The following is a 27,122-nucleotide window of genomic DNA, read 5'->3' as shown; positions in this document are numbered from 1 at the left end:
TAATCTTGCTACTTTTAGAGTTGTACGAGATGCTCTGATTACAAAAACGAGAACTGTACACGAGACTCTGTAACATTATTAATATTTTGCTAATTATTCTGTAGCATTACAAAAATGTCGTTGTGGAGTAACAGAATATGAACTAAATGTCGCTTTTATGTAGTAATTTAAAGATTATAGGATAATCCGTAAAATAAATGCCATTAAAAGATTAGGGAGTTAAGACGATTAGAGCTTCTAACAATTTAAAACCTTCCGCTGTTTTGTGAGGAAGCTTTACTCCTAATTGATAACACAATTTCAACTTTACCAGATGCACTTCATTTTGATGTGAGGGTGGGCTAAAGTTAACATTTCCTCGAAAGCCACGTGGCACAACAATACCTTTAATATGGTCAATTGATTCTCCGATGCACGTCAGGCAATGTGATGTTTCACAAAATTTAAGCAGCTGGCTAAGTTAGACGAAACACCATACTGAAAACTACATCATATTTTCTGCGGCAGTCATAAAGGATATGAAAACATGCAAAGCAATCATGTTGGAATTTTGCATACCGTATTACGTGGATGTTAATTCACCAGACTCTATCTGATAAAATCTAAATACGTCAGGTCGTTATCTGGGAGCTTTAAATCTAGCTCGTTCCATCAGTACGTAATTATAGATGAAACCAGCTAAATGTTACAAGTTAAATAAAGTGCGCTGTTAGCAGAAAGGTATACGCGCGGGACATGCAAATATATTTGAATATTATACGAAGGATATACGTACCTCGAGTAAATTCTATATCGTAAATATCTAGCAAATCCCGTCCCTTCTAGTTCTTAGAAACACATTCGTGGGCAGATTGACTTTACGTGTCCGTGAGATTGTAAAATATTACTTTGTTCTTTTGTTGTTTTTATCTAAGTGTTCTTAGATTCCTAGACATTTGCAATGTATCACCCATTACTTTACGGATATTGCTTTAAAATATTAATTCCTACTACAGAATGTAATTACCATATGTACTGTTATAATAATATTTGTGACGTAAAATTAGTTTTCATAAAAATGTCGCACATTTTTATAGTTTTCCACACACTATGATGTATTCAAATCTAACTTTAACATACTAAGGTAATAAGAGTGTATAAGTACTACTTAAATAATGCAATTATGTCATTGCATAGAAGCAATTTCTTTATTAGAGATGATCGGCTGCTTAACGATGAACATCCTGAAGTTTATCATCATTTTGCATCACAAACCACCATTATTATGACATTAGAAGTAGTTAGCCCAAAGAAGGTAATAATGTGTTAGCTCACAGTCTAATTTTAAACTTATTGCTCACTAATAAATGGTTTGAATGTAACGGAAACTGTCAAATTCCATCCCATAAAGGTGCAAAACGACAAAACATTTTTGAAAAGTACCAAAATCAGTGTGACTCAATTTACTTTGATTTTTGCTATAGCGGTCAAATTGTCCGGTACCAAATGGTATTTTCTTTCGTTGTGAATACTTACCACAGTCGTAGAAAAAGTATAGTATTCTACACGCATGTAATGTTTATTACTCACACGATGATTTACGACACTCATCTTCGGCTCGTGTCGCAAACTTTATCGGTGTGAGTAATAGCTATCATTACATGCTCATTGAATAATATACTAATATCCGTTATTTGAGTGAAATAGGTCAATACTATATAACATTAAAAAATCACAAACACAATCAGATATATTCAGAATGAATTTTATGCATATTAAACCGATACTAGACCACCCAATACCAAACAATCATTAACCAGATTCTATCGAAAATTTCAGAATATCGGTAGGTTCATCTGTAACAGTGGGAGTTCTTTTACTAAGCAACTATCTAATTTGTATATCGTGTAAGCGCCACCGAATAGAACCAAAACATCAGATAGAAACAACTAATGCGATCTAATCAAATCGTGAAAAGATTATTATTATCGGCCAATGATCTATTACCAGCAGTTTTGATGAATGCGCTATAGAAATTGTTGGGGCATAATATGTCCGAAAGAATGGATAAAAGCATCCATTCTTATTATTTTTGTTTATTGTCTGTGAGTAATGAAGTTGGACAGAAGAATGTACCTTGAAGTTTCCAAATGTCCTATCAATGAATAATTTGTATTTCTATTGATTTCTGCTTTATCAAAAGAACTCCTATTTCATACATCAAAGTGACTCGAAACAGAGTGTCCAGTGGCAATTTGTTCGGAGAGTTTGAAATACAAAATTTAAGGCGTTTTTAAACTTTAAAACTTGAAAGTTCGGTTTACACACTTAGGAGAAATGAAGAAACAGAAAACGAGATAATTTTAATTATTTTGTTTCGTTGTGTGTACATTTTCACATTAAAAATACTTGTTGAGTATTTACAGTTTCATAAATTTCACAATTATTTGTCAATAATTTTAACTTTAGTCATTCCAAGTGAATATTCTTGAACAAACTTGCTTATAATAATCAAGTTCTTCTTCTTCTTCAAGTTAACTGTGGCTCAGACCGTGACTTTTTTCACCTTTATTATCACAGTTTCAACAACACTATACTTTTGTATTATATCTTTCAAAAAATGATTTTGACAGTTTGACACTGAGACAATTTGGCAATTTCAAAAAGGTGGACAGCTTGTGACTGAGAATTTTTTATGTCTTCTGCTGTTGCAATGTTATATCAACCTTTTAAAAACCAAATATTAGATACAATTTTATAGCTACTATTTGAATCAAGGAAACTGAATACTTCATGTTTCCATAATATTTTTGTGTAATGAAGAGCAGAAAACCCTATATTTAAGAGAAAACTCTAGTCAAATTAGTCATTTAACTGAAAGCTTTGATGTTGCACCCGTCTAAACTATTTCATTACCAAAAGAAAAAATCCCATATATTATTACTTTAGTGCCATGATCGATAACCAGAACCATCATTCCTATGTGACGTACCCATTTACATACATTCTCTGTAAGGAATATTTACAGTCACTGCATCGACAGTTTATGATAAATTTAACTTTAGAATATAAATGCCCTAAAGAGTAAAGAAGGAAGTTACAATTCATGATGCAATGCAGTAAATCTTCCGTGTTTTACTCGCTTTTAACGTCATATTGCAACGCTTTGTTGCAACTTTTAATATCCTCGAGACTTGCTTTCACAACATCCTAAATAAAAGAGATTGTTCAATTAAAACTTAATTAACGAAGATTAAATACAATGTAGGAGTTGCCATGGAGTGAAATTTCCTTTTGTCTGATTTCCGGTTTTTGTTTTGGCAAACAGTTTTTGCAAAACAAGAACTTTTCAGCTCATCAATAACCGTCACTACAATTTTGTCTTAATTAATTACGATGACTAAAAAAAGAACACGTACTTTGACGGATTCTAAACTTGAAATCATAAATTTTCCTCTATTATAATAGTTTCACTTAGATGCATTTAATGTAAGATAAACTGTTTTCAAAGTTAATTAAATTGATCAAAGGCTATCCCGACAAAGCATTTCTTTTATCCTTGTCAGCTTAATTGCTTGTATTAAATAATCATATATCTGTTTAAAAACATGTCCATCACTCTGTTTTTATTCTAAATTTAGAAATACTTACTTACTTAGATAACTGAAAATAATTATACGTTTAATTACTTTTGTACTACACAACTATAATAAATTTAGTCATGCCATTCTTGGAGTTTTGACTGTTAATAAGGAATTTAGAAATAAAGTAAAACTGTTCTAACCTAGTACCAAAAATACACAAAATAAAAAATAATAAAGCTTAATATTTTTATGTAATTAACTTAACCTATCAATTCAATTCAATTGCTGAAATGCTATAATTATTAATTAAGGTTGTTGTTTGTGTACATCTGGTATACTTACATATAAATCCTTAGTGTTATTTTTTTCTACTGTGATATCTCAAGTGATTTTAATTTCCCATCCTTATAATTGCTACTTGAGCAAACTTGCTATTGACCAGGCATTTCACGTTTAAAAGCTCAAGTACTATTTTGGCATTTTGAGTTATGGGTACAATAAAATAAGGCCATCTATTAACATCCGAATATTTTAAGTATTTGGTTTTTAAATCCTTCATAAAAAAAAGAATCCACCACTGACAGGTTTCGTTACAGAACATATAAAACAGTTTGAGTGTCATTGCTTTTAAGACAAAATTAAAGTAACATTTTGAGAACAACTGGTAAACATTTTAAACTGTGATCCAAATACAGTTTCTGAAATATTTAGAATAAAGTGCTCTTATTTTCCACACAAGAGTGCTCTAAAAGTGTTGTCATTACGTTTAAAGGCACAAAACTTGATTATTTTCAATAGAACATCCTGTATATTTTGGAACCAGTCAATTCTGCTTGTCAACGCTTAAAGTTATAATTTCTACAATAAAAAGAAATCAAATATTAGGTATTTTACAAACTGAAAGCCCAGAAAGTGAATGATTTGTATTTTGTATGTGAATAATTTTATACAGTGCGTTTTTTTTAACGCGCAACATAGGATTTTACGTGTTAAATTTTTAAGCCCATGTTAGACCATTTTATTTTGGAACTGCAAGTCTATAACTTGACGGGTGTGTCTTTAGTACCCTGAAGCTTAAGTAAGTCTACCAATTTGGTCTAAAAAGTGATTAAAAACAGGAAAAAAATCACTTTTTTCGAAAAGATTTTATCGTTTCATACTCCCTGTATGCATTGTTGTTCCTTGTTGTTTTCGATACTGGCAGGGCAGGTAGCAGGTAAAGTGACATATTTTGACTGCATCACGATCCGACATCTTTTGAACGTCAAAAGGGCATTTTATGATTGTTTGGAATACTGTTTGGCTTCAAACGGAGGTCACTTTGAACAATTCACTTATAAAAATACTTCTTTTGTTCTTAACTTTCTTGATATAAAGTTAATGATCACCCTGTTTTACTTTCTACGCCAAATTTTACCTGCTACCTGCCGTGCCAGTATCAAAAACAACAAAGAACAACAATGCATACAGGGAGTATGAAACGATAAAACCTATTCGAAAAAATATGATTTTTTGCAAGCTTTTTAACACTTTTTAGGCCGAATTGGTAAAATTACTTAAGCTTCAGGGTACGAGTTTTTGTCCCGTCAAGTTTTATACTTGTAGTTCCAAAATAACATGGTCTAACATGGGCTTAAAAATTTAACACGTGAAATCCTACGTTGCGCGTTAAAAAAAACGCACTGTATTAATTATTATACACTTCAGAATATGATAGTAAATAAAGCATTTTTTTAATGAAAAAGGTGTAATTTGGCTCACCCTATATTATAAGGGCTATTGGATAAGAACAATGTTAAAAGAGTTTTAAATCAAACCCCTGCAATCAATAGACGAGTTCAGCAAACATGGGCAGCTACAGGTAAACAAAACGACTTACAGAATGGAAACATCAGTCTCTCTTACCATCAAGCAAAATAAACTTAGAATAACGCTGAGCTTTTGAACGAATGATGTTAGGAATAAGTCTTGGAGACCATGTTGAGAACGTAGAGATCAGGAGAAGAACACGAGTCGAAGATGTCATAGCTCGGATGAAGAAATGTTGGCTGGATGATATTGGAGAGAAGGCTGGTAGAAAAGAAGGGATCATGGAAGACGGAAGAAGAGGTCTATGTTGAGAAATGGACCACGAAAAGCTGTTGAAAGAAGAAGAAGAAGCTTAGCATTACTAAAGAACAAAAATATCACAATTAATTTGAAAAGAAAACTATTTAATTCCTGTGTACTCCCCGTTACGACTTACGGAATGGAAACAGCCTTTCTTACCATCAATTCCGCAAATAAACCTTAGAATAATGCAAAGAGCTTTTGAACGAATGATGTTAGGAATAAGTCTTGGAGACCATGTTGAGAACGTAGAGACCAGGAGAAGAACACGAGTCGAAGATGTCATAGCAAGAATAGCTCGGATGAAGAAACGTTGCCTGGATGATATTGGAGAGAAGACTGGTAGAGAAGACGGAATCATGGAACATGGAAGGGGAGGTCTATGTTCAGGAATGGACCACGAAAAGCTGTTGAAAGAAGAAGAAGCTTAGCATTACTAAAGAACAAAAACATCACAATTAGTTTGAACAGAAAAGTATTTAATACACCCTGTTACGACTTACGGAATAGAAACAGTCTTTCTTACCATCAATTCCGCAAATAAACTTAGAATAACGCAGAGAGCTTTTGAACGAATAGTGTTGGGAATAAGTTTTGGAGACCATGTTGAGGACGTAGAGATCAGAAGAAGAACACGAGTCGAAGATGTCATAGCTCGGATGAAGAAACGTTGGCTAGATGATATTGGAGAGAAGGCTGGTAGAGAAGAATAAGGAATCATGAAAAACGAAAAAGGAGGTCTATGTTTAGGAATGGACCACGAAAAGCTGTTGAAAGAAGAAGGAGAAGCAGTTAAGTAACATTTGATTTCCAATCAAGTCACAGTCTTCAGCCATTTATAGTTGTTTTAAACTCTGACTTTGATTAAAACAATCCAACACTAACTAGTGCATGCCTTGGCACAAATTACCCCCAAAATTACCATTCTGTAATAAAATATTATCATGAATCATGCCGTACACGTTTTTATCTTCCCTTTTCACTGTCGTATGATATATCACGTTGACAGTTACACGAGCCACAACCCCACAGTTTGGAACATCAAATTGAGCGAAATTAATTAATATCTTTTGTTTCAGTCGGTGGATCGTTAACGGTATTTTGTATGTCGATTTTTTGTATTCGTGTAGTTTGTAAATCACTGTAACTACCAACAAATAAAAATACTGAGGCCACGACCATAACATCGCAAAGTATTTATGACTTATTCGTATGCAGTAATTTATTCAGCACGATAAACGTCAAGCAAGACCCACCGCAATTCTATGATTGGTTTTACCTTTCTTTTATTGACCGATTGTATTTCATGCCTGCGTTCACGACTATTGAAAATTACGACTATAATTTTCTTTTGGTTTTACTTTGTCAACATTTGCAATGAGCAATTATCAATTTCACACACGCACACAATTAAATATTCACGAGTAAAATGTTAACCAAAACTCTTAAAGTAAACTTTGATTTGAAAATTTCTAAAGTTACATTAATGAATGTGATGCAACATTAACACGCTTAATGAAACATATCTAATTGACCTAAACAAAATTGAATTACTATCAATTTTAACGCATTAAGAACAGAAGATTTGAACGGTTTATATTGAGAGTCATTGCATTTACACGAAAATCTATTACCTCATCCATAGCAAGGCGTGTATATCTATTGAAATACATTTTAGATTGAAAAGCCATAATGAAGCCCTTTGTTTCATCTGGTATGCTCTTAATGTTTGAATGGTATGTAAATTTATTATTACCGATTGTGCCTGCGTTTTGCTATTGTTCTCATTTTTCTGTTCAGAATGGATTAAGTTCTTATTTACTTGCTTGCGTCAGTCTCAAGTGGTTTTATAATTCGAAATATTCTATAATCAAAAATTAGAATGATAATGAATGTGGAGGAATTTTGTATTTCTTTCAGCAAAAAATGGGTAAACCTTTAAAATTGCCTGAGATACAGTGTGCCAGTGCTAATAATCGGTCAAAAAACGGTAGAACAATTTATAAAAGAAATACAAATTTTATTTTACATTATTCTACAGAGTTTTTTAATGATTGCGAAACATTTTAATCATCAATTTTACATAGCAAAATAATGTCAGTTTTCTGTACATATAAACCATTCTTCAAAAATACAGATTTTCATTTTTTCATCATTGGTTTTCTAAGTTTTGACAAGTTAGTGACAGATATCACGTGGTTTTAGAGGATAATTTAGCTAACACACAAGTTATCTTGCAGTATATCAAATCCTGCAAGAAAACTTTTCAAAACTCTATTTCTCGCAACTTTGAGCACAGTTTGAGAGTTTTGACGTTAGACAGTTGTCACGTAACGTTAGAACACTATTTAGCTGGACAATTACATCACAATTGTCAAAATAACTGTCATAAATTTCAAAACACGTCTCGTTTCGAAAACTGTGTTAACTCTAAATCTTGCAAATTCTAAGCAAATTTTGACAGTTTTGACATTAGTGACAGATATCAAGAGGTTTTCGAGAATAAATTTTTGGAATCCTTATTAAATTTCCTATCCAATAACCTGAAAAAACTACAAAATTTGGTACAGTCAGGGAGAAAAGCGGTGTATAAGTTTGCACTGCCAGAAATACAGTTTGAAAGGATAGTCAAGAACAAAATCGCTGGTAAAACTTGTCTGGAGTAAAAAAATGACTGTTTTAAGCACATTTTTAAAATTCCCATTAAATTTCCTATCCAATAACCTAAAACAGACTTCAAAATGTGGTACAGTCAGGGAGAAAAGCGGTGTCAAAGTTTGCACTGCCAGAAATACAGTTTGAAAGGAGACTCAGGGACATAATCGCCTGTAAAACACACTTAGAGTAAGAAAATGAATGTTTTAAGTACATTTTTAAAATCCTCATTAAATTTCCTATCCAATACCCTGAAAAAACTATAAAATTTGGTACAGTCAGGGAGAAAAGCGGTGTATAAGTTTGCACTGCCAGAAATACAGTTTGAAAGGATAGTCAAGGACAAAATCGCTGGTAAAAGATATCTGGAGTAAAAAAATTACTGTTTTAAGCTCATTTTTAAAATTTCCATTAAATTTCCTATCCAATAACCTAAAACAGACTTCAAAATGTGGTACAGTCAGGGTGAAAAGAGGTGTTAAAGTTTGAACTGCCAGAAATACCGTTTGAAAGGATAGTCAAGGACAAAATCGCTGGTAAAACTTATCTGGAGTAAAAAAATGACTGTTTTAAGCACATTTTTAAAATTCCCATTAAATTTCCTATCCAATAACCTAAAACAGAGTACAAAATGTGGTACAGTAAGGGAGAAAAGCGGTGTCAAAGTTTGCACTGTCATAAATACAGTTTGAAAGGAGAGTCAGGGACATAATCGCCTGTAAAACACACTTGGAGTAAGAAAATAAACGTTTTAAGCACATTTTTAAAATCCTCATTAAATTTCCTATTCAATAACCTAAAAAAAGACTACAAAATGTGGTACAGTCAGGGAGAAAAACGGTGTCAAAGTTTGCACTGCCAGAAATACAGTTTGAAAGGATAGTCAAGGCAAAATCGCTGGTAAAACTTATATGGAGTAAAAAAATGACTGTTTCAAGCACATTTTTAAACTTCCCATTAAATTTCCTATCCAATAACCTAAAAAAGACTACAAAATGTGGTACAGTCAGGGAGAAAAGCGGTGTCAAAGTTTGCACTGCGCCAGAAATACAGTTTGAAAGGAGAGTCAGGGACATAATCACCTGTAAAACACAGTTGGAGTAAGAAAATGAATGTTTAAAGTCCTTTTTTAAAATCCTCATTAAACTTCCTATCCCATAACCTGAAAAAACACTACAAAATTTGGTACAGTCAGAAAGAAAAGTGGTGTCAAAGTTTGAATTGTCAGAAATACAGTTTGAAAAGACAGCCAAAGACAAAATCGCTGGTAAAACTCACTTGGAGTAAGAAAACGACTGTTTTAAGTACATTTTTGGAATCCTCATTAAATTTCCTATCCAATAACCTGACAAAACGTCAAGCAAGACCCACCGCAATTACCCTGAAAAAACCAAAGCAGTGCTACTCTCTCTGTTGTTTAAATTGAATTTCCAACGTTTTATTCTGGTAGATGGGTGTATGACCATTAATTGAATTAAACTGGTCGTTAGGTTCTAGCGGCAGACAAATACATTAAACAATGCTACGATCGTTTCCAATAAGGCCCACTCAGGCTGGTTTAATGAGATAATTGACATCAATATTGAGTATGGGGAAGTGAACTATTCTTCTGTAATTTCTGCCAAAACTCTGATGGGTCATTCAATATTTAGTAGCAGTATTTGCAGGGACTAGAAACGATGCTGTTTCATTTTACATTTTGTGTTTAAAGTAATTTGAAATAAAGAGTAAACCAACAAACAAACAAATCGATGATTTTAAGAATTGAGGCTAAACTGTAATGTGATGAGTGAGTGATTCCTTTTTATGCAAGTTTATTGTTGGCCACATTGCAAACCCTTCAGCATGTCAATTTAAATTGAACAGTGTCATAACAACCTTTCTTAAACCAACAATGCATCGTCCATGACCGGCTTCAACAAATCGAAACAACACATAAAACCAAAAATAAAACTACAACTTTTAAAGCATTCGATAAACGTTTTCATTTAAATGTCCATTGTTAAAGCTTAATGAGTAGGTATAAAATATTTTGTTGAAGGATTACGGCTTGTCAGAGAAGAAGGCATTTATCAAGGTGGAAAAAAAAACCAAAGGATTGGCTTTCTTCATTTATCTGAAACGTCACTTGTCATGTTCGATGCGTGAACTGTGTCAGATTACGAGTCAAAATAATTATATTGCGGGTGTATCCTTTTGTTGGGATTTAACCTGTTCAATTTGAAAGGGCCGGGATGGTTATGGGAAAATTATTTTAAAATTAATTGCACGTTGTATATGAAGTTAAAAAATTAATCGACAAGCTCCATGGTGCCGGATAAAATAAACTGAATCTGTTAATTGGAAAAATCAGTTAAAGAATAACGTTAAAATGTTGTTACTAAGAGCCAAATTTAGCAATGGACAGCTTGACAGTTATTTTCGTGACAAAAAACAACACTCAAAAACATCCATATTAGTAGCCAATTATGAGCAATTTTGTTACTTTGTTGTTTATAATATTTATAGCACAATCATAAAAACCGTTTCATTAAGAAAATCCTAATGACTCTTAGCTTGTAATTAAAGATGATAAATCAGTAATCACCGGCAAATTGGAATACATAACCAGCATCTATTGAATCCATTAGAAGCGTGTTTGTAAATTCTGTCGTAAGTTTTAAATTGATTGCTGAATAAATTAATAGTTTGGAGTAAAATATGGCAGTAACGCTTGAGAGAAAATTGAATTTAAAACTTTTCTGTCTGACCGTACGGAGTTAAGTTGAAACTCTGGAAACGATGAAAACTTCTGTATGGAAGTTTGAAAGACTTTAATTCGAATTGAACTTTTGAAATCAAAATTCACTTTAGGACTTAATATAAAATTTTCCAACCTTTGGCTCATCGAAGTATCTTGGGAAAAATGAAAAACTTATTATTTATCTAACATGTTCATTATTCGTTTCTGGTTACTTCCTATTTGTTGTTTCTACAAATGCCTCTAAGTGAAAACAAACTGAGGTTTTTTTTAACTGGTGTAAAGTCTTTACATCTTCCCGGTTAATCTAAACCTTTCAAGGAAATTCACTTTCTGGGAGCTTAAAATATCAAACAGAAACCACTCCTGCATACACGATAAGTTTTTACTAGTAAAATTTATTGCCATAAACAGACTTGAAAGCCATTTACAATTATGTTCTTAAAATGTTCTTTATCGACAATTCTGGAGTGTGTATCACTATTAAGAATTAAAGTAACTTAGCTTTGATTTGTCTTAAAATGTATCCAAGCTTTGTTCGTCAAGGTACAAAGTTAACGTAATCTAGAAACTTTTATAAAGAGAAATTACATAGTTTTCTAGTTTCGCTAAAGACATTTTTCTGAATTTTCTCTAAATAGGAAACTTGACTTAGGTCACTGGCAGACGAAAAGATACATGCTAGTAATAAAATTTCCTCGTTTCTCAACGGTAAGCGGAGGTAAAATATATCCCTTGGGGAAATCAGAACTTAACACTTAACCCAACCAAGTATAGGCAAAGTTTAGCTTGAATTTATGACCTTCTTTAGGAGGTTTAACGACTAGACGGAGATACGGGAAATTTACTGCTTTTTTGGTTACCTGCAACATACAAATTTACTCACCTCAGTCCAGCAAGACTAGAAACAAAACAAAAAATATTAGCAGTATTCTAGTAAAAACACAAATCCAATTAAAACTCACATTGATGCTTGTGCTTAACTTTTCTCTACCGTAAAAGCAAAATGTATGAAAATCTCGGAAAATCGTGCCAATTTCCGGTACAAAACAAACTCCGGAAAATCAGCACTTTACTGGTTTATCGGCTATGATTTATTTGGTTTTGGAAAACTTCGCTCTTTGAAGATAACTTCGTTTATACAGAAGTGGGTCGTGGATTTAGTATGCAGTTTGCTTTTTAATGTATTATTTTTAGGGTTTTCCGATAACTGTGTAGATGCAATACAAACTCGATGTATGTTTTGGATTAAACGAACAATGGGTTCTTTCTGGAAAAATTCTAGAAGCTATGGAACAGGAGAGTGTTATTAAATTAAGTGTCTAGTTTTCTGATTGTATACGTGTAAAATAACCTATCCAGAAGTTTTAAATTGTATGTCAATTTACAAATTAATAAAATAATAATAATCATTTTACTTGAATTGGATTTCTGTTTGAAACGAACCGTACCCAACAAGATTATTTGAGTCTGTCTCTATAATTTTAGAGTCAAGAGGCCCTTTCAAGTTTGAACCAAAAGCACAACCTAACCTAACCTTAGAAAAAAAATGGCGTCAATAATATTTAAAACAAAACGTTTCCTAACTTGAGGCGTTCCTAAGATATTGAGCAAAAACAACAATGAACTTTCGGCCAAATGGTATCATAAAGTTATAAAATACGTTTAGTGTGGTTTATATACTGATTTTACTGGATTTTAAGACTGTTTTATGGTTTTACAGCCTTTTAGAGAGTAATTTGACGGTTGTCATATTCAAAAATAAACTAAAACTTAGTCAAAAACACACAATCAAATGTTACAAATGTACTAATGGAGGTAAAACAACCAAAGTCAAACTGACTTTGTGCTTCGTTGTTTTGTACCACCATGGAATTGAATTTGACAGTTTTTTAGAATAGAACAAAAAACAGCTGTAACCTGTAACTGTCGGCTAAATGTCATAGCTGTCAAAAATCTACTCATAAAGCTATAAAATACGTTTGGTACTGCACTACAATATCTCGAAAACCGTTGTAGATAGCTATAGGTCATGATACATTAAAAATTATTTCAAATCGATAGCTCTTCAAAAATACAATCATATACAGGGTGTTCCATTGAAATATATCTATAATTATTTGATCCTGATAAACTTTATTGAACGGTTTGAGTGGTTAACCCTGGATATATAATCTTTACATTCCTTATGACGTCTTTTTTTCTAGTTAAACTTAATTTAGTGACACGTCTCATTTACCAAAACTTTCTTATCTTAACAAAGTTGGTTACATTGTCTATAACTTAGTTAAATCAGTTTACCTCACAGCATTTCTCTCTTTACCACGTTTCATCCTGTTAAAACTTTCAAACCATCGCTTGAATACACAATGGTGATATTTTGAATAGGTTCAAATTGATTCAGATTTGACCGAAACTTTGTCCAATTAGGTTAGATCTAGTTTTAAATAATTTCAGAGTAAAGCTTTAATTGTTGTAACCAAGTTTAAATTATATTCGAAGTTGAAAACATAATACTCACGAAACACTCAGGCAATAAACAATTTTGGAAAGAGAAACTTTTAGGGAGTTTAATTTGATAATAGGGAAACTTTATCCGGACTGTTGGAATGGACAAATTGAAGCTGTCGTGGTTGGCAAATTTTGTGAAAGCTTTAACCTAGGATGACATTAATCTGATATTATTCCAAAAGGCTTTTGAAATATTCCTTCACTTAGACTATTAAACTGTTCGTGCAATATCGATGACATAAAATCGAACCCTACCAAATTGAATAGTTTACATTAAGGACTTGTATTTATGGCTCAAGTATGACTTCCTCGAGAAAATTTAGATAGGGACATTCGTTAATGTCTCGTGGCTAAGCTATTTTCTATATATCATTAAGCTCACAATATTATAATGTATTGCATTGTACTCTCTCTCAGCAGTACATAATTTATAGCTTCGTGATAGTGTATAAAGCAAAACGTTAATATTTTTGCGCTCTTGAAATATGAAGGTAATTAAATTCAAGAAAATTACTAGGAAAATGGTGGTGGTCCTTGTCATTGTAATCTGAAGGAGTCTCATAAATCCGCCTATTCTCAGAAGCATTTATACATAACTAGGTTAATGCAATTAAATTTAAGGTATTAGGCCAGTTAGCTGTATGTTTATTTAAAATACAATCGCTCCGGCGCTTGCTGACAGGTCAATTACATTTACATGAGTTGGTATTCATTCATATTGAATTTGCAATTTGAAATAATGTGCCATTCAAGCAATTGTAATATAGGAGCAACCCTAAATTCTTTGAATTTCTGCGTTATAATAGGTTCAATGAGTAGAAAACAAGAATTATAGGCTTTGTAGGGAAAAATTGATCAAAGGAACCGCCATCACCTGAACACGTTCCTGATTGACCCTAGTTCGGGGAACCCATTTATGTTCTAATAAATCACAACCAGCAAAAGGCGAGTCAAGTAGTTAAATACAAATTTACGCCCGTAAGGACCCTTTAAATAAATTAGACCGAAAAGCCTTGAAAGATTAGAAAATATCTGATCTTCCCTTTATTGGAATTTATATCTCTTTTAAAAAGGTAATTTATCGTAGAGAATTTTGTGGCCTCCTTTAATTTATCTTGCCAAATCCAAAACAGTTCCACGCATACATTCCGGAAATGTGCAAATTTTTTGTTGCTCTTTTACGGTTATTTCGGGCTTTAAATGTAGGGATTGGCCAGCTGCCAAGCGCCAGATGTCGGTCAACTTCAAATACATTTCTCAGCTTGAGTTTGTTCCAGTTTTGGAGGAACCGGGTATTATAATTTGAACAAACTGTTTCTGTTGTCGTAATTGATCTCGTGGTTAAATCGGAGCGTAATAATTATTTTCACTGCGCTTAGCTTAACGCTACGATCGAATTGAATAATAAATTACTTGACACCAGTCGAATTTGTAACTTAAGTTTTAATGCATTTTCTACGTATTAGTTTGAATTAATTGGTTGGTGATCTAAAAAGCCACTATTGGAAAAATAAATTGGAATTTCTTTTTGCTTACACATTTTTCTGGTGAATTTATGGTTACTTCGAAACAAAGGGTAAACCGCTGGGTGTACAAACTGTAGGAATTAGTGGGCATTACTTGGCAATTGGCAGCATTACTAAGAATTCTGAATTAGTAGGCATTACTGGGCATTAAACTTATCATACAATTTTTTTTTCTATACGTCTGTCATTCAAACTTAAATATGAATAAAATAAAAATAAACTTTGGTAATTTCAATAAAATCCCTTGGAAAACAACAAAAAATTATAAATTTTGCAATTTTACATCTAAAAAGTTTGACGCTCTCTAGCGACGAAACTGTATCACTAACCAACCAAAATTTATATGTCAATAGAAAGCTCATTTTATTGGCTATACATTGACATATAAAACTCTACTAAAAATGATGTAAATAAACGAGTTATTAGAGATTGAACAGAAGAACGCAACAAAAAAGTCATAAAAAATTAGTCAACTTTGACGCCCTCTAGCGGCCAAACCGTATCACTAACCAATCAACTTTTATACATCAATGGAAAAGTTATTTCATTGGCTGTCCATCGACATACAAAAGTATATACAAAGAGTTGCAAATACGCGTGTTACCTACGGTTTAGTAACAGGGTGCAGCAGAAGCACTTTATGACTGGTTAAGGGCTAATTTCACCCTGAAAAATTAGGAAAACAGGGTACATGACCTACTATGTAAAGCTTAGAAATTTCGCGAAAAACCGTTTTTGCAAATGACAATTTTCGTAAGGGTCAAATTTGCCTGAAACACTGCCACTATCCTAATGGGTTTTGCGTTATGTTGGTCACTTAGAGCAAGCGAAAATCGACTTTAATGATTTTATTTCTTCAGTCGTTTTGCTGTGGCTTGAAATTTGACAATCATCGCTAGGTTTGTGTTAAATAACAGGGCAACTAACACAGTAACTAACTTATCTTAATTTTGAACAGAGAATCAGACAAAGTTATAAGAATAAAAAATGTTTTATTTGAAAAACTAGACTTTTTGTTCTTTTTTAGAACTGATTTTTTGACCACTCTGTATCATATATTTTGACGCTTTTCTGCACCCATTTTTAGAACAAACCTTGTTTTACCTGGACAAACACAAAAACCAAAAAAAAAAACTGTCTGATATGTACGTAAATTAAAATTGTTTTGGAGACTGAAAATATCAAATTTCACATAAAATGGTAAATATCTCAGAAACAAATACAGATAACATTAATACACAAAATATGTCTAGAATTTGACTTAGAAACCAAAAATGCAATAATATACAGGGTGTCCCATTTAAAATAAGCAGCAGTTGATATCTACTTCAGGTGAAATTGTTGCATGTAAATTTCCTTGTTTTTTTCTTTTTCTATTAAAACAAAGTTTTTTAGACACTCGAGTTGTGGTAATTCAGAGAATTATATTGTTAGGAATTACTGGATAGTACAAGGGATTAGTGGGCATTATTAGGAATTAGTGTACAAAATTTTACTCAGTTCCTTTGCTTCGAAACCGTCTAGTTGATCCATAATCTATTACATTGAATTGATTGTCTCCATATCTAGATCCGATTTCTTCACAGAATCAACGGAAATACTCTACATTCCTCAAGTCAATTTTATTGGTTTTTCAGTGGATTAGGTCGATTTAAATCTGACTGTTTCAATTATCATTTTCTTTCAAATTTTCAATTTTTATGGTAATTTTTCAATTGCTTAGAATCAGCAACCAAACGCTTTGAAAGCCATGAAACTGTAATAAAACTTTAATATTTGGTGATATTTTTTTATTCTGGCGCTTAGTTTTGGGAAAAATTTGAGATAGTGATTATCAAACAAATGATAATCTGAAAATAACTCATAAAGCAAGCAGAATAACCTTTATTAATTATTGTATGTTTATTGTATATATTTCTTATTACATCATCAAAAAGTAAACTTTCTGATGATGTAATAAGGAAAACCATCAATGTAATATATGCTGTGTTAATCAATTTCAATTGTTAAAAAGCACTTATGTTGTTAACATGGGTTTGAGTAAAAGAGCTATTTTAGCTGTGACTAACAACTCAATAGTTTAAACTTTGCTGTAAATACTTTTCGTGATACAAAAATCATTACCCTGAAAAACATTTCAACAGTTGCAACGTCCATTCATTGCATTGAATTGTCACGAAATGAACATCCTGTTTCAGCCTTGGTGTGTCGACAAGATAAACGGGATTGAGTTGCTTCGACAGCTGTTGATGTTAATTGATCACCCTATAACAGTTTAATGAAAATTTATTTCGCAAGACTTGTGCAATCAAAAAGTTGCGAGAAATTCCAATTCTTGAACCAACAAAACGGAAATTAAAATATACCTTATGGAGATTATATTACGGTTCTGAAAGTCAGAAAGTCAGTTCTAACTTTTGAAATTGGATTTCTTTGCTTACGCTAGTTTCAGTTAATATTTTAAACTTTTGTTCTAAGGTAGTTTAAGTTTCTTATCTTGGTTACATAATTAATTTACTGAAAGTAATTCAATTAGTTAAATTACCCCTATAAGTATGGTTAGTGTTTGCTACATTGATGATTTATCTCATTTAAAAGCCAATTATTAAGGAATTTAAAAACCATAAATCTGTTGAAGATATTTATCTTGTCGGTTAAAATCTAACTTAATAGACTTCAATAAATTTCCTATCAAATAAATGCAGGTTAGAAATAGTGATTTGCCTTAATCTACATACTGTATGTATAAGAAACTCACGCTTATGGTGGTCTGATCTTGTAACAGTATAAAATAGCAGTTTATACAAAATGCATTTTTTGCACTAATTTATGGCATCCATTATTTATAAATGATGTATATATTCAGTGTATGGGTGGTTTCTTTCGATCTTTATGTTGGGTTTGGACAAAGTAAAAAACTTCGTATGTAACCCAACCAAAAAATTCAAATTTAATTCAGCTTTGGCTGAAAATATCTCCCATTTTCTGTGGAGAATTCAAGGATCGCTAAATTGTATGTAATTGAATGCCTGAGGTAGTTCTGACTGACTTATATGCAGTAATTTTCCTGCAAAGCTCTAACGCAATCGCTTAAGGTGGATTATACCATTTGTCGAATAAGGTTTTATTACAGATTCCTCTACTTTAACTTCCTTTCAAGACCTTTTTTTGATTTAATCAGCCGGGTGGGAAGTAAGTTCCATTCAAAGAAGTAGACAATCCGACTTTATCCCTTAAATTAAATCATGAGGGAGACATTTAGAAGAAAGTGACTGTAATAATTTTTTTAGCCAAATGAAATTATACAGTGTGATGGTATATTAGAAGTATCTAGAGAAGGGCTCAATATTTTTTGTTAAAATTTGGATTAATCCAAATGTTGTCTCTAAAATATTTTGAACAAGCGGTGTTGCCAGGGTGAGTTGGCAACACTGTAAGTTGAGTAGCAATGGCGTGGTTGAGAGTCACTGGAACTCTTTCATAAGTCAAATTGAAAAAAATGCTGTTTTCCATCCATACCAGTTGGAGTGTTCATTTTCAGTGAAGATCACTTAGGTGACCCAAATCACTTGAATTTTTTCTCATATACTAGTGAGACTTAAATGACTTAATGTTCAGTAGTGAGATCTGGACAAAACTTAACCTTCACAGGACATTAATTGCACTAGAAACTTCTTTATTATCGCGCCCTATTCAAAATACCACATCAACACTCCCTGGCCATTTATTTCGCGTGTATAACATCTGTTGTGGTGATATCGGTAAACTCCATTTAATAAAAGCGTGTTTTTTTTCGAAGCCAGCTGATTTATTTTATTATGTAGGGGTGAACACAACCATAAGGCCATAATTGTGCCTAGGGTCATAAAGAATAAAAAGAGATCATTAGGTGGAGCAAATATGGCCCGGGTGAATGCTAAACGTCAATTAGCTAAAAAGTGTTTTGGTCACATTTGATAAATTGACTTATCGATAAAAAGTAATGTGATTAGTGTGGTCTTTCAGGCAAAATTTGATCAGAATACACTAGAGAAGAATTGTATGTATGTACTGTGATTTAGCTTGATTTTATAAGAACAGTTTTTCTTCAAACACAATAAATTTGTTAACTACTTGATCTATAAATTACTCTTAATTAATTACGAAATTGAACCAACGACCAATCTTCCAACTAAAGTAATTTTTACTAAAATAATTGATTCCGCAAGTTTTGAGATTGATAAGATAATCAATGAGTAAATCTAATAAATATTAAACAGGCTCATGTTAAGTGCATTAGATTATATGGAAGTCCGGTGAAAAAAGTGACATACTCTACGACTCGTTCATTGGATTAGCGCTTTAATGGAGTCATGTTAAGTTCCGTGTAAATTGAATATTTATATTATCGTGCAAAGCTTAATAAAAACATTAAAAGGTAAAACTGTGTTTTTAGACAGAGATAAGCTAGTATGGAGGTAACGTAGAAAATCAATCAGACTGGTTGTCGGAAACTCAAAAAGCTGAAAGCCATCTTAATGATAAGGGAGTATTTTAATGTTGCTTTACAGTGTTATGTTACTATTTTCTCTGATATGCCATAGTCACTAATACAAAGATGAGATTAATACCATAAGTAATCACAGACATAAATTTACCGTGACCGGTTCTTTACCGGTAAAGTAAAAGTAAAATTCTGTGTGTCAGGAAAATTTACCAATTTTACCAGTAAATTCCAATTTGACGAGTAAATTTGTGGGTCTAATTAAAATTTGCTTGATGATTTCTTACAGGGTGACAAAATAGTACTATTAGTAATTTACTAGTAAAGTAAAATATTTACTTTACCAATTTTACTTCTGATGATCAAAGTTGAGATAAGAATGAAGGATCAAAAGGTATAACAATTTTGTTCTAATTATAAATTTACAGTACTGGAAATTGCACAGCTTGCATTGAAGCGGTATTATCCCAATAATCGTTTTCAAAATAGCTTAATGTGCTGAATAAGCTAAACCAATGCGTTTGCCTCCCAGTTGTCTGGAATTAAAGCAAGCAGTAAACTGAATTCACTTTCAATTACAAAATTTATAAAGATTGAACTAATCTTGATGAAACACTACCGAGAAAGTTACTTGAAAACTAATCAACAAGCGGACTATTAAAAGTCCTTAAAGTGAAAACACCGTAGTCAATCGTAAAACCCCAGCACCGTCAAAGTGCAATCTTCAGGTTCAAGTTGGTGGAGAGATAATTGATTTTATGCCACTCCTTTGATATTTTCCGTGTAATGGCGTTATTCAAAGTGTATTTCCAAGCAGCTTCGCCATAGAGTTAAAATGAAATAGATTTCAATTGCAGCGCTCTAAATTCCACTCTAGTAGAGCTTTTCGTATTCTGCTCAGAATAAATTCGTCCTCAAGAGTGTTGTAACCATATAAAATATTGCCAAGAAGTTTTTTAATACATTTTGGTAGGAAAACTGAAATTATGATGATTTAGAGAATATGCAAAAATATTTAATCCATAAAGTTTGGTTGTTTTAGTTACTTACCTACATATTTGCTAACATTTTAGAACGTACCTGAAAACGAAAACAGTATTAAGTTTCACATACATTTTTTTATAGTATTTATTTACATTATCTTAAAATTATTTAGGAAGCATAGATTAGAGTACGTACGCAATACGTTGATAACAAAGCTATTACTCTGTATAAATCAAAATTAAATTTAAATCATATATTACAATATTTAATACCATTTGATTAGTTAACAGACAATTTCTAATTAATCACATTTAAATGCTCATAATTTTTACGTAAAATCTTTTTTTTTAATATGTAAATTTGTAGCAGCAAAAATATGTTGTAACGACGTTGATTATTACCATAAAGATACTGTCAACAGTAATTTAAAATGTTATGGTTGAAATTACTTTATTAACATGATTGCCACTAGTTTGCCTTCTGTATTTATTAGGGCAATTAATAATTTTCCACGTTTTATACGGAGAATGGAAAATGGCTTAATTCAATTCAAATACCCGAAGGGGCGGAAAAACATTATGTAATAGCTGTTATTACATTAAATATGATAATATTAATGTAGTGTAAATAATTTCAGTGTCAGTACAGTTAATTAGCCATAATGTGTTATTACTAATTTTGAATTTGCTCGTATTTAAAATGCAGTTTTAATTAATTCAAGTTTTGAAGGTCTCGCACATAACAAACAATGTGAATATTTGGAATTCAGCCCAGCATATCAACATAAAATAGAAAAAAACCAAAATAAAACACCAGATATTTTTAACATTTGAAGCTACCCCTTTACGACTTCCGGTAGACGACGACTATTATAGTGTTTCAGTGAAGCGCACGTTCCATTTTCACAGGAAATGATCAAACATCGTCGTCAAATACACCGCCCTTATAGTCGAAAGGAAAAAAAAAACCTTTATTATTTTGTTTATGAGTCATTTAACACCCTTTCACACGCTAGCACAACTACAACAACACTTTTGGAAGTTAATTTGAAGTTTTTTTGTTTGAACATCACTTCATTAAGTCGTTCATTAATTTTACTAATAAATGTTTATTTGTGCATAATAATCAGTGTAAGATTTAATTTAATTTTTACTCTTATTTATGTTTTCTTTGAATTCTTCTCTCTGAATTTTTTCCAATCTATAACTTTTATATTTTTACCCTTTCTTCATCTAATCTAAATTTTATTTGCTACCAATTTTTTATTTAACCTAACCTAACTTTAATTTCATGTTTTTCAAAAATTTTTCACCTACCCTAACTGAAATTTTACGTTTTTGCCATTTTCCCATCTATTTCAGTACAACTTTCATCTTTTCTACCCTCTTTTCATTTAATTGAACTTAAAATTCATGTTTTTAATTATTTTGCCATCTAATGTAACCCAAAGTTTGCACTATCATGAATTTCTTATCTACCCTAATCTAACTTTAATATTTTTACTGTTTTTCCAACCCATATTCGAAACAGTTCAGAATCAATAACCCAAACAAAGCTTTTGATTGGTAAAATTACCAGTAAAGGTCCAGCATCATATTTCTCAAAAATTTCTGTAAATCTCAATTTTTTCCTTCTGTTTTTATTATGTGAAGTTTCTGAATAACAAAGTTAGTAACAGGGGCGAAGGACAGGTGAAAGAAGTAATTAATGATAATATTTGCTTAAACTTCTAAACATTTCTCAAAAAAGTGGTGAGAAAATTTGAATTGCCAGAAACACAGTTCGACAGTCAAGAATAAAATCACCTTGAAGTGAGAAAATGACTGTTTTAAACAAATTTTTGGAATCCCCATTAAATTTTCTATCTAATGACATAAAAAAACACTACAAAACCATGTAAAGTCAGGGAGAAAAGTGGTGTCAAAATTTGATCTGCCAGAAACATAGATCGACAGATAAGAACAAAATCGGCTTTGAAGCCATTATGCAGTAAGAAAATGACGGTTTTAAGCACATTTTTGGAATTCTCATTAAATTTCCTATCTAATGACATAAAAAAACACTACAAAATCAAGTATAGTTAGGGCGAAAAGTGGTGTGAAAGTTTGAACTGCCAGAAACAGTTCGACAGTCAAGAACAAAATCGGCTGTAAAGCCATTTTGCAGTAAGAAAATGACTGTTTTAAGCACATTTTTGGAATCCTCACTAATTTTTCTATCTAATGACATAAAAAAAACACTACAAAACCATGTAAAGTCAGAGAGGAAAGTGGTGTCAAAGTTTGAACTGCCAGAAACCCAGTTTAAAAGGACAGTCAGGAACAAAATTGCCTGTAAAGCCCACTTGGAGTGAGAAAATGATTGTTTTAAGCACATTTTTAGAATGCTCATTAAATTTCCTATCTATAGACAGAAAAAAAATTACAAAATCATATAAAGTAAGGGAGAAAAGTGGTGTGAAAGTTTGAACTGCCAGAAACTCAGTTTGAAAAGACAGTCAGGGACAAAATCGCCTGTAAAGCCCACTTCCAGAAAGAAAATGACTGTTTTAAGCACATTTTTGGAATCCCCATTAAATTTCCTGTCTAATGACATAAAATGAACACTACAAAACCATGTAAAGTCAGGGCGAAAAGTGGTGTGAAAGTTTGAACTGCCAGAAACCCAGTTTGAAAAGACAGTCAGGGACAAAATCGCCTGTAAAGCCCACTTGCAGTAAGAAAATCACTGTTTTAAACACATTTTTGAAATGCCCATAAAATTTCCTAACTAATGACATAAAAAAACACTACAAAATCATGTAACTTCACGGAGAAAAGTGGTGTTCAAATTTGATCTGTCAGAAACACAGTTGCTTAAACTGTCAAATGTCAATAGCACCACAATTTTACACTTTCAACAATTCAAAAATTCTGCATTATTCTGTTTAGTGCTACAAATGCTAGGAAATCTTCCTGATAGCATCTTCCTACAATTTTAGTTTCTTCGAGAGTCTCCACTCCCTCAATAAATTGCGTCCAATCTAAAATATTCGTCTCTAATTTCGCTGCCTGCACCTTAAAACAAGAAAACATATTTTTTACTTGTGGAGACGTTTAGAAGCAAAGAACGTAGCGAAAAGATAGCGAACATCGGCCGTTTCAGGCTCTTAATTGCAAATTTGCTTCCTTGCTTCTTGTCTTCGGCTCGGTCGTAGTAAATTTCAACAACATTAAATTTCAAACGGCAGAAAATTGCCTCTACGTTCCACGTTCCGGCTCTAATTGCATGCCACGGTTCATTCATTTGTTTAGTTCACGTCAGATAATTTTCGTTTGGGCTAGGCTATATGTTACGATCTAGGCCGTGATTTTCCTGCTAGAGTTGTCTTTTTGTTACCGAGATATATTGCCCAGTAAGTAACCGGACGTTTGCTGCTTTAAAATCGATTGGGCGGGACAACAACTCGACTTTTTGGCATTCAATCTACCAACAACAGCAAGAAAGTTTTACATAAACACTGCAATAATGTTGATAATACTTCAAGAACTATTGTAAGAAAAAATGCACGCTTTATTAAGAAAACATAAACACTCTTCTATTAATCCATCGTCACTATATCGTAGCAGATCTAACGATTGTTTACACAACCTACCTTAATTCAGTAAAAAGCCTTCAAGCCTCTATCAATCATCACATGAAAGATATAGCTTTCTTTTTACACAATAAACTTTAGTACCTACTGAAGGTGCGTTAATGGATATAGAGTTACTTGCAGCAATATCGTTTTCACGGTAGTTTTTCATGTAATAACATTTACTTTGCCCTAGTAAAAAAGTTTATGACGTAAATAATAAAAGAATAGTGTTTTAAAAACATAAATTGAAGCTGCATACTGGTACAAAATTGTTATAAATCCATATATTAAATTTGGTAAACTGAAAGTTTTGTTATTCCTTTGTGTCAGTTACTAAGAATTTTTAATTGATATTGAACAACTCCTGAACATTTTGAAGTTCTCAGAAATTTAAAAAACTGTTACTAAAAAGCGCATTTGGTATCATTTTTTTTTGACACCTAAAATTTGTTTTTTGTTACGTCAGGAGTAATTTGCAGCTTTCAGCTTGCTGTTGTTGTTTGCCTAAACATCCTAACCTAACCTAACCTAACGTAGTTTATGTGGTGCTGTACATACATACATATAGTGCAACAAAAGCGAAAAGGAAAACAATAAAGCTTCACCAAATTTAAATTTTCCTAATAGTTTTTGAGATATACGACTTTTTTATTTTTGTAAATTGCATCAACATTTTGAAAATTCCGTATCTTTGCCATTTTTGGGGTATCACTGATTGTAAAAAGCTCAAAATGTTCGTCTTGAACTATTCTTTTATCTCTTGCAAACCGCAATCCGATTGAACATATACATCGTGTTCAAAAAACAGTAATTTTTCAAGTAAATGGAATAATAACTCTATTATTGAAACAAGTCTGTACAACTATTATTCTCCTCACCTAATCCAACCTAGTTCCTTTTTCCTTTGAAAATGCTACCAGGACATATAAAACAAGCTTTTACGTGCCCGTAAAGCTTTATAAGCAAATCGGCAAACAGATGACGCAAAATTTTATGACCTCGGTTGCGTTTCCTTTAAACTGTTTAACAAGGATTTCAGGACTTCCAACTTTCCTGAAACTGGGTCAACGGATTTATGGAAATTAGCTTTCAAAACTTAAAAACTAGTCGGGATTATCTCTTTAGGTATGTTTTAGCGTTAAAGGCTTAGAGACGTTATGAATATGCCGCAGGAATAATTTATTACTTCGCAGTACACTATCAATTCCCCTAAATCGACTACTGTGATTTATGAATTTATTGTGTTCCAAAATATGAAAGGGTAAACAGGAAATAATTCTTCTTTTTAATAATGCCTGCGTTATCTTACATTAAGTAAACAATTTAAGATAAGTATTTGGATGTTATGTACAGGGAGATTCAATGAAAATTTTGCTTATGTCAACTGTACAACAAACAAGATTGTACAAGATTGTGCTTTATCATGGATAAATTGACTACTGAAGAATATTTCAAATTACCACTAAATTAAGTACAAAACCCTCTAGGTAATTTTATTTTTTTAAAAGAACTGTAAATAAGATTTGTATCCAAAATAGGTTAGGAGATATGTATAACAAGTTTATCAAATAGACCATAAAAGAAATGGAACTAACCAAAGCTATTAAAAGCAAAAAATCTTCATAATGATGCTGGAAAATTGTTAAGTTGATAATCAAATATTATGAAGATTTTAAAAATGTCTATACATTTATTATTGATAAATCTAAAAGTGCAACAGAAATTTTCTAATAAAACATAATATAGCAAGTTGGCAGATTTTTTCCTTCCTCGATAAACTGAAGATACGTTTCTATCAACTTAGCTGACACTCTAAAATTTACAGTTTTTGAGATCCTTGTCCTAACCCTTGAATCTGTATAATAAGCAAAATATTTTATAATCAAAGCAGCAGAAAGAACATTCCTAAAATCTACTCTATCCTGTCGAATTAAGTGTAGGTATTGCTATTTTTGTCCCATGTCATTTCTAACGAGACCCTTATTGAAACAAATGACAAGGGCTTTTTGTAAGAATCCTTCATACAAATTATACCAAATTTTCGCTCGGTCATGTCAATTTAAACCTTTCATTGTGTCCCACGTAGGGGTTGTCAAGATAAATGACTAAATTATCCCTATTGTGGGATATGATTGAGCTTTGGATTACCCAGAAACCAGGAGCTTATATTACCAGTTATGTATTTGTTTTAATATTCCAAGGAAACTATGTAGTTTTTTAAGGAATAATGTATGTCATTGAACTAATAAAATTTCTAAACGTACTGGTTTACAAGCAATTATTATGTTTTAGGAACCATTAGTAGATAACCAGTGTAACTGTTTTACAGGATTGTTAAATTCAATTATTTCAGTATTTATTGCTTTCTGGAGTTATTTGCGTCCCACGTGAGGTCGTTACAATAACCCAAGATAAAATATATAGCAATTATTCCACATTAATGTTTTCTACCTACACATAGGAATGATCGTGGTAAGATTCCTATAACGATAGTAATTCTCTCAATTTTAAATTTAATTTTAAATTTTTTTTACGGTATAACAACTAAATCATTCACATTTGTAATAAAGGATGAATTGTTTAAAAGTCAGTAATTAGAGCAACACACAATTAAACTCATATACGGTCATTTTCCGGGTGTGTAATTGCATTCACTTCCACATAATCCATCCACAGAGAAGCACAATGGCATAGGATATTATTCAACGTAGGGAAATAATAGTCGTTTGGACTTTTCTGTCCAAAGCTGACCATTGTGTATACCGGTGGCTTAGAGCGTAAATCGAATAGCACACAATAGTACAATGAAAAGCGCCTAATATGCAAACGTGCTTTTTAGAAGAAACAAATATAAGTTTTTTCTGATATTTAGTGATAACAGAAAAGCAGGTCACTTGTTTGTATCGTTCGAATATTGCATGGAAATTTGTGTGTG

General features: G+C 32.1%; 1 protein-coding gene across 9 annotated transcripts in view; it reads right to left on the bottom strand.

Moving 5' to 3' along the window:
- Nucleotides 1–27,122, bottom strand: part of by (focal adhesion protein tensin) — a 151,079-nt gene that overhangs the window by 92,824 nt on the left and 31,133 nt on the right. For 7 of the 9 annotated variants that reach the window (XM_081987375.1, XM_081987376.1, XM_081987381.1 and 4 more), the window contains exon 2: nt 11,954–11,968. The exons of the other annotated variants lie outside the window; for them this stretch is intronic. In XM_081987375.1, the coding sequence (XP_081843501.1) occupies nt 11,954–11,968 (15 nt within the window). The remainder of the gene's footprint in view (nt 1–11,953; nt 11,969–27,122) is intronic. 9 annotated transcript variants of the gene reach the window in all.

Source organism: Ips typographus, linkage group LG9, assembly GCF_016097725.1.
Source record: "Ips typographus isolate SLU linkage group LG9, UJ_Ityp_2.0, whole genome shotgun sequence".
NCBI classification, from domain to species: Eukaryota; Metazoa; Arthropoda; class Insecta; order Coleoptera; family Curculionidae; genus Ips; species Ips typographus.
The sequence above is the reverse complement of the archived record's forward strand: the minus strand, read 5'-3'. Positions and strand labels throughout refer to the sequence as shown.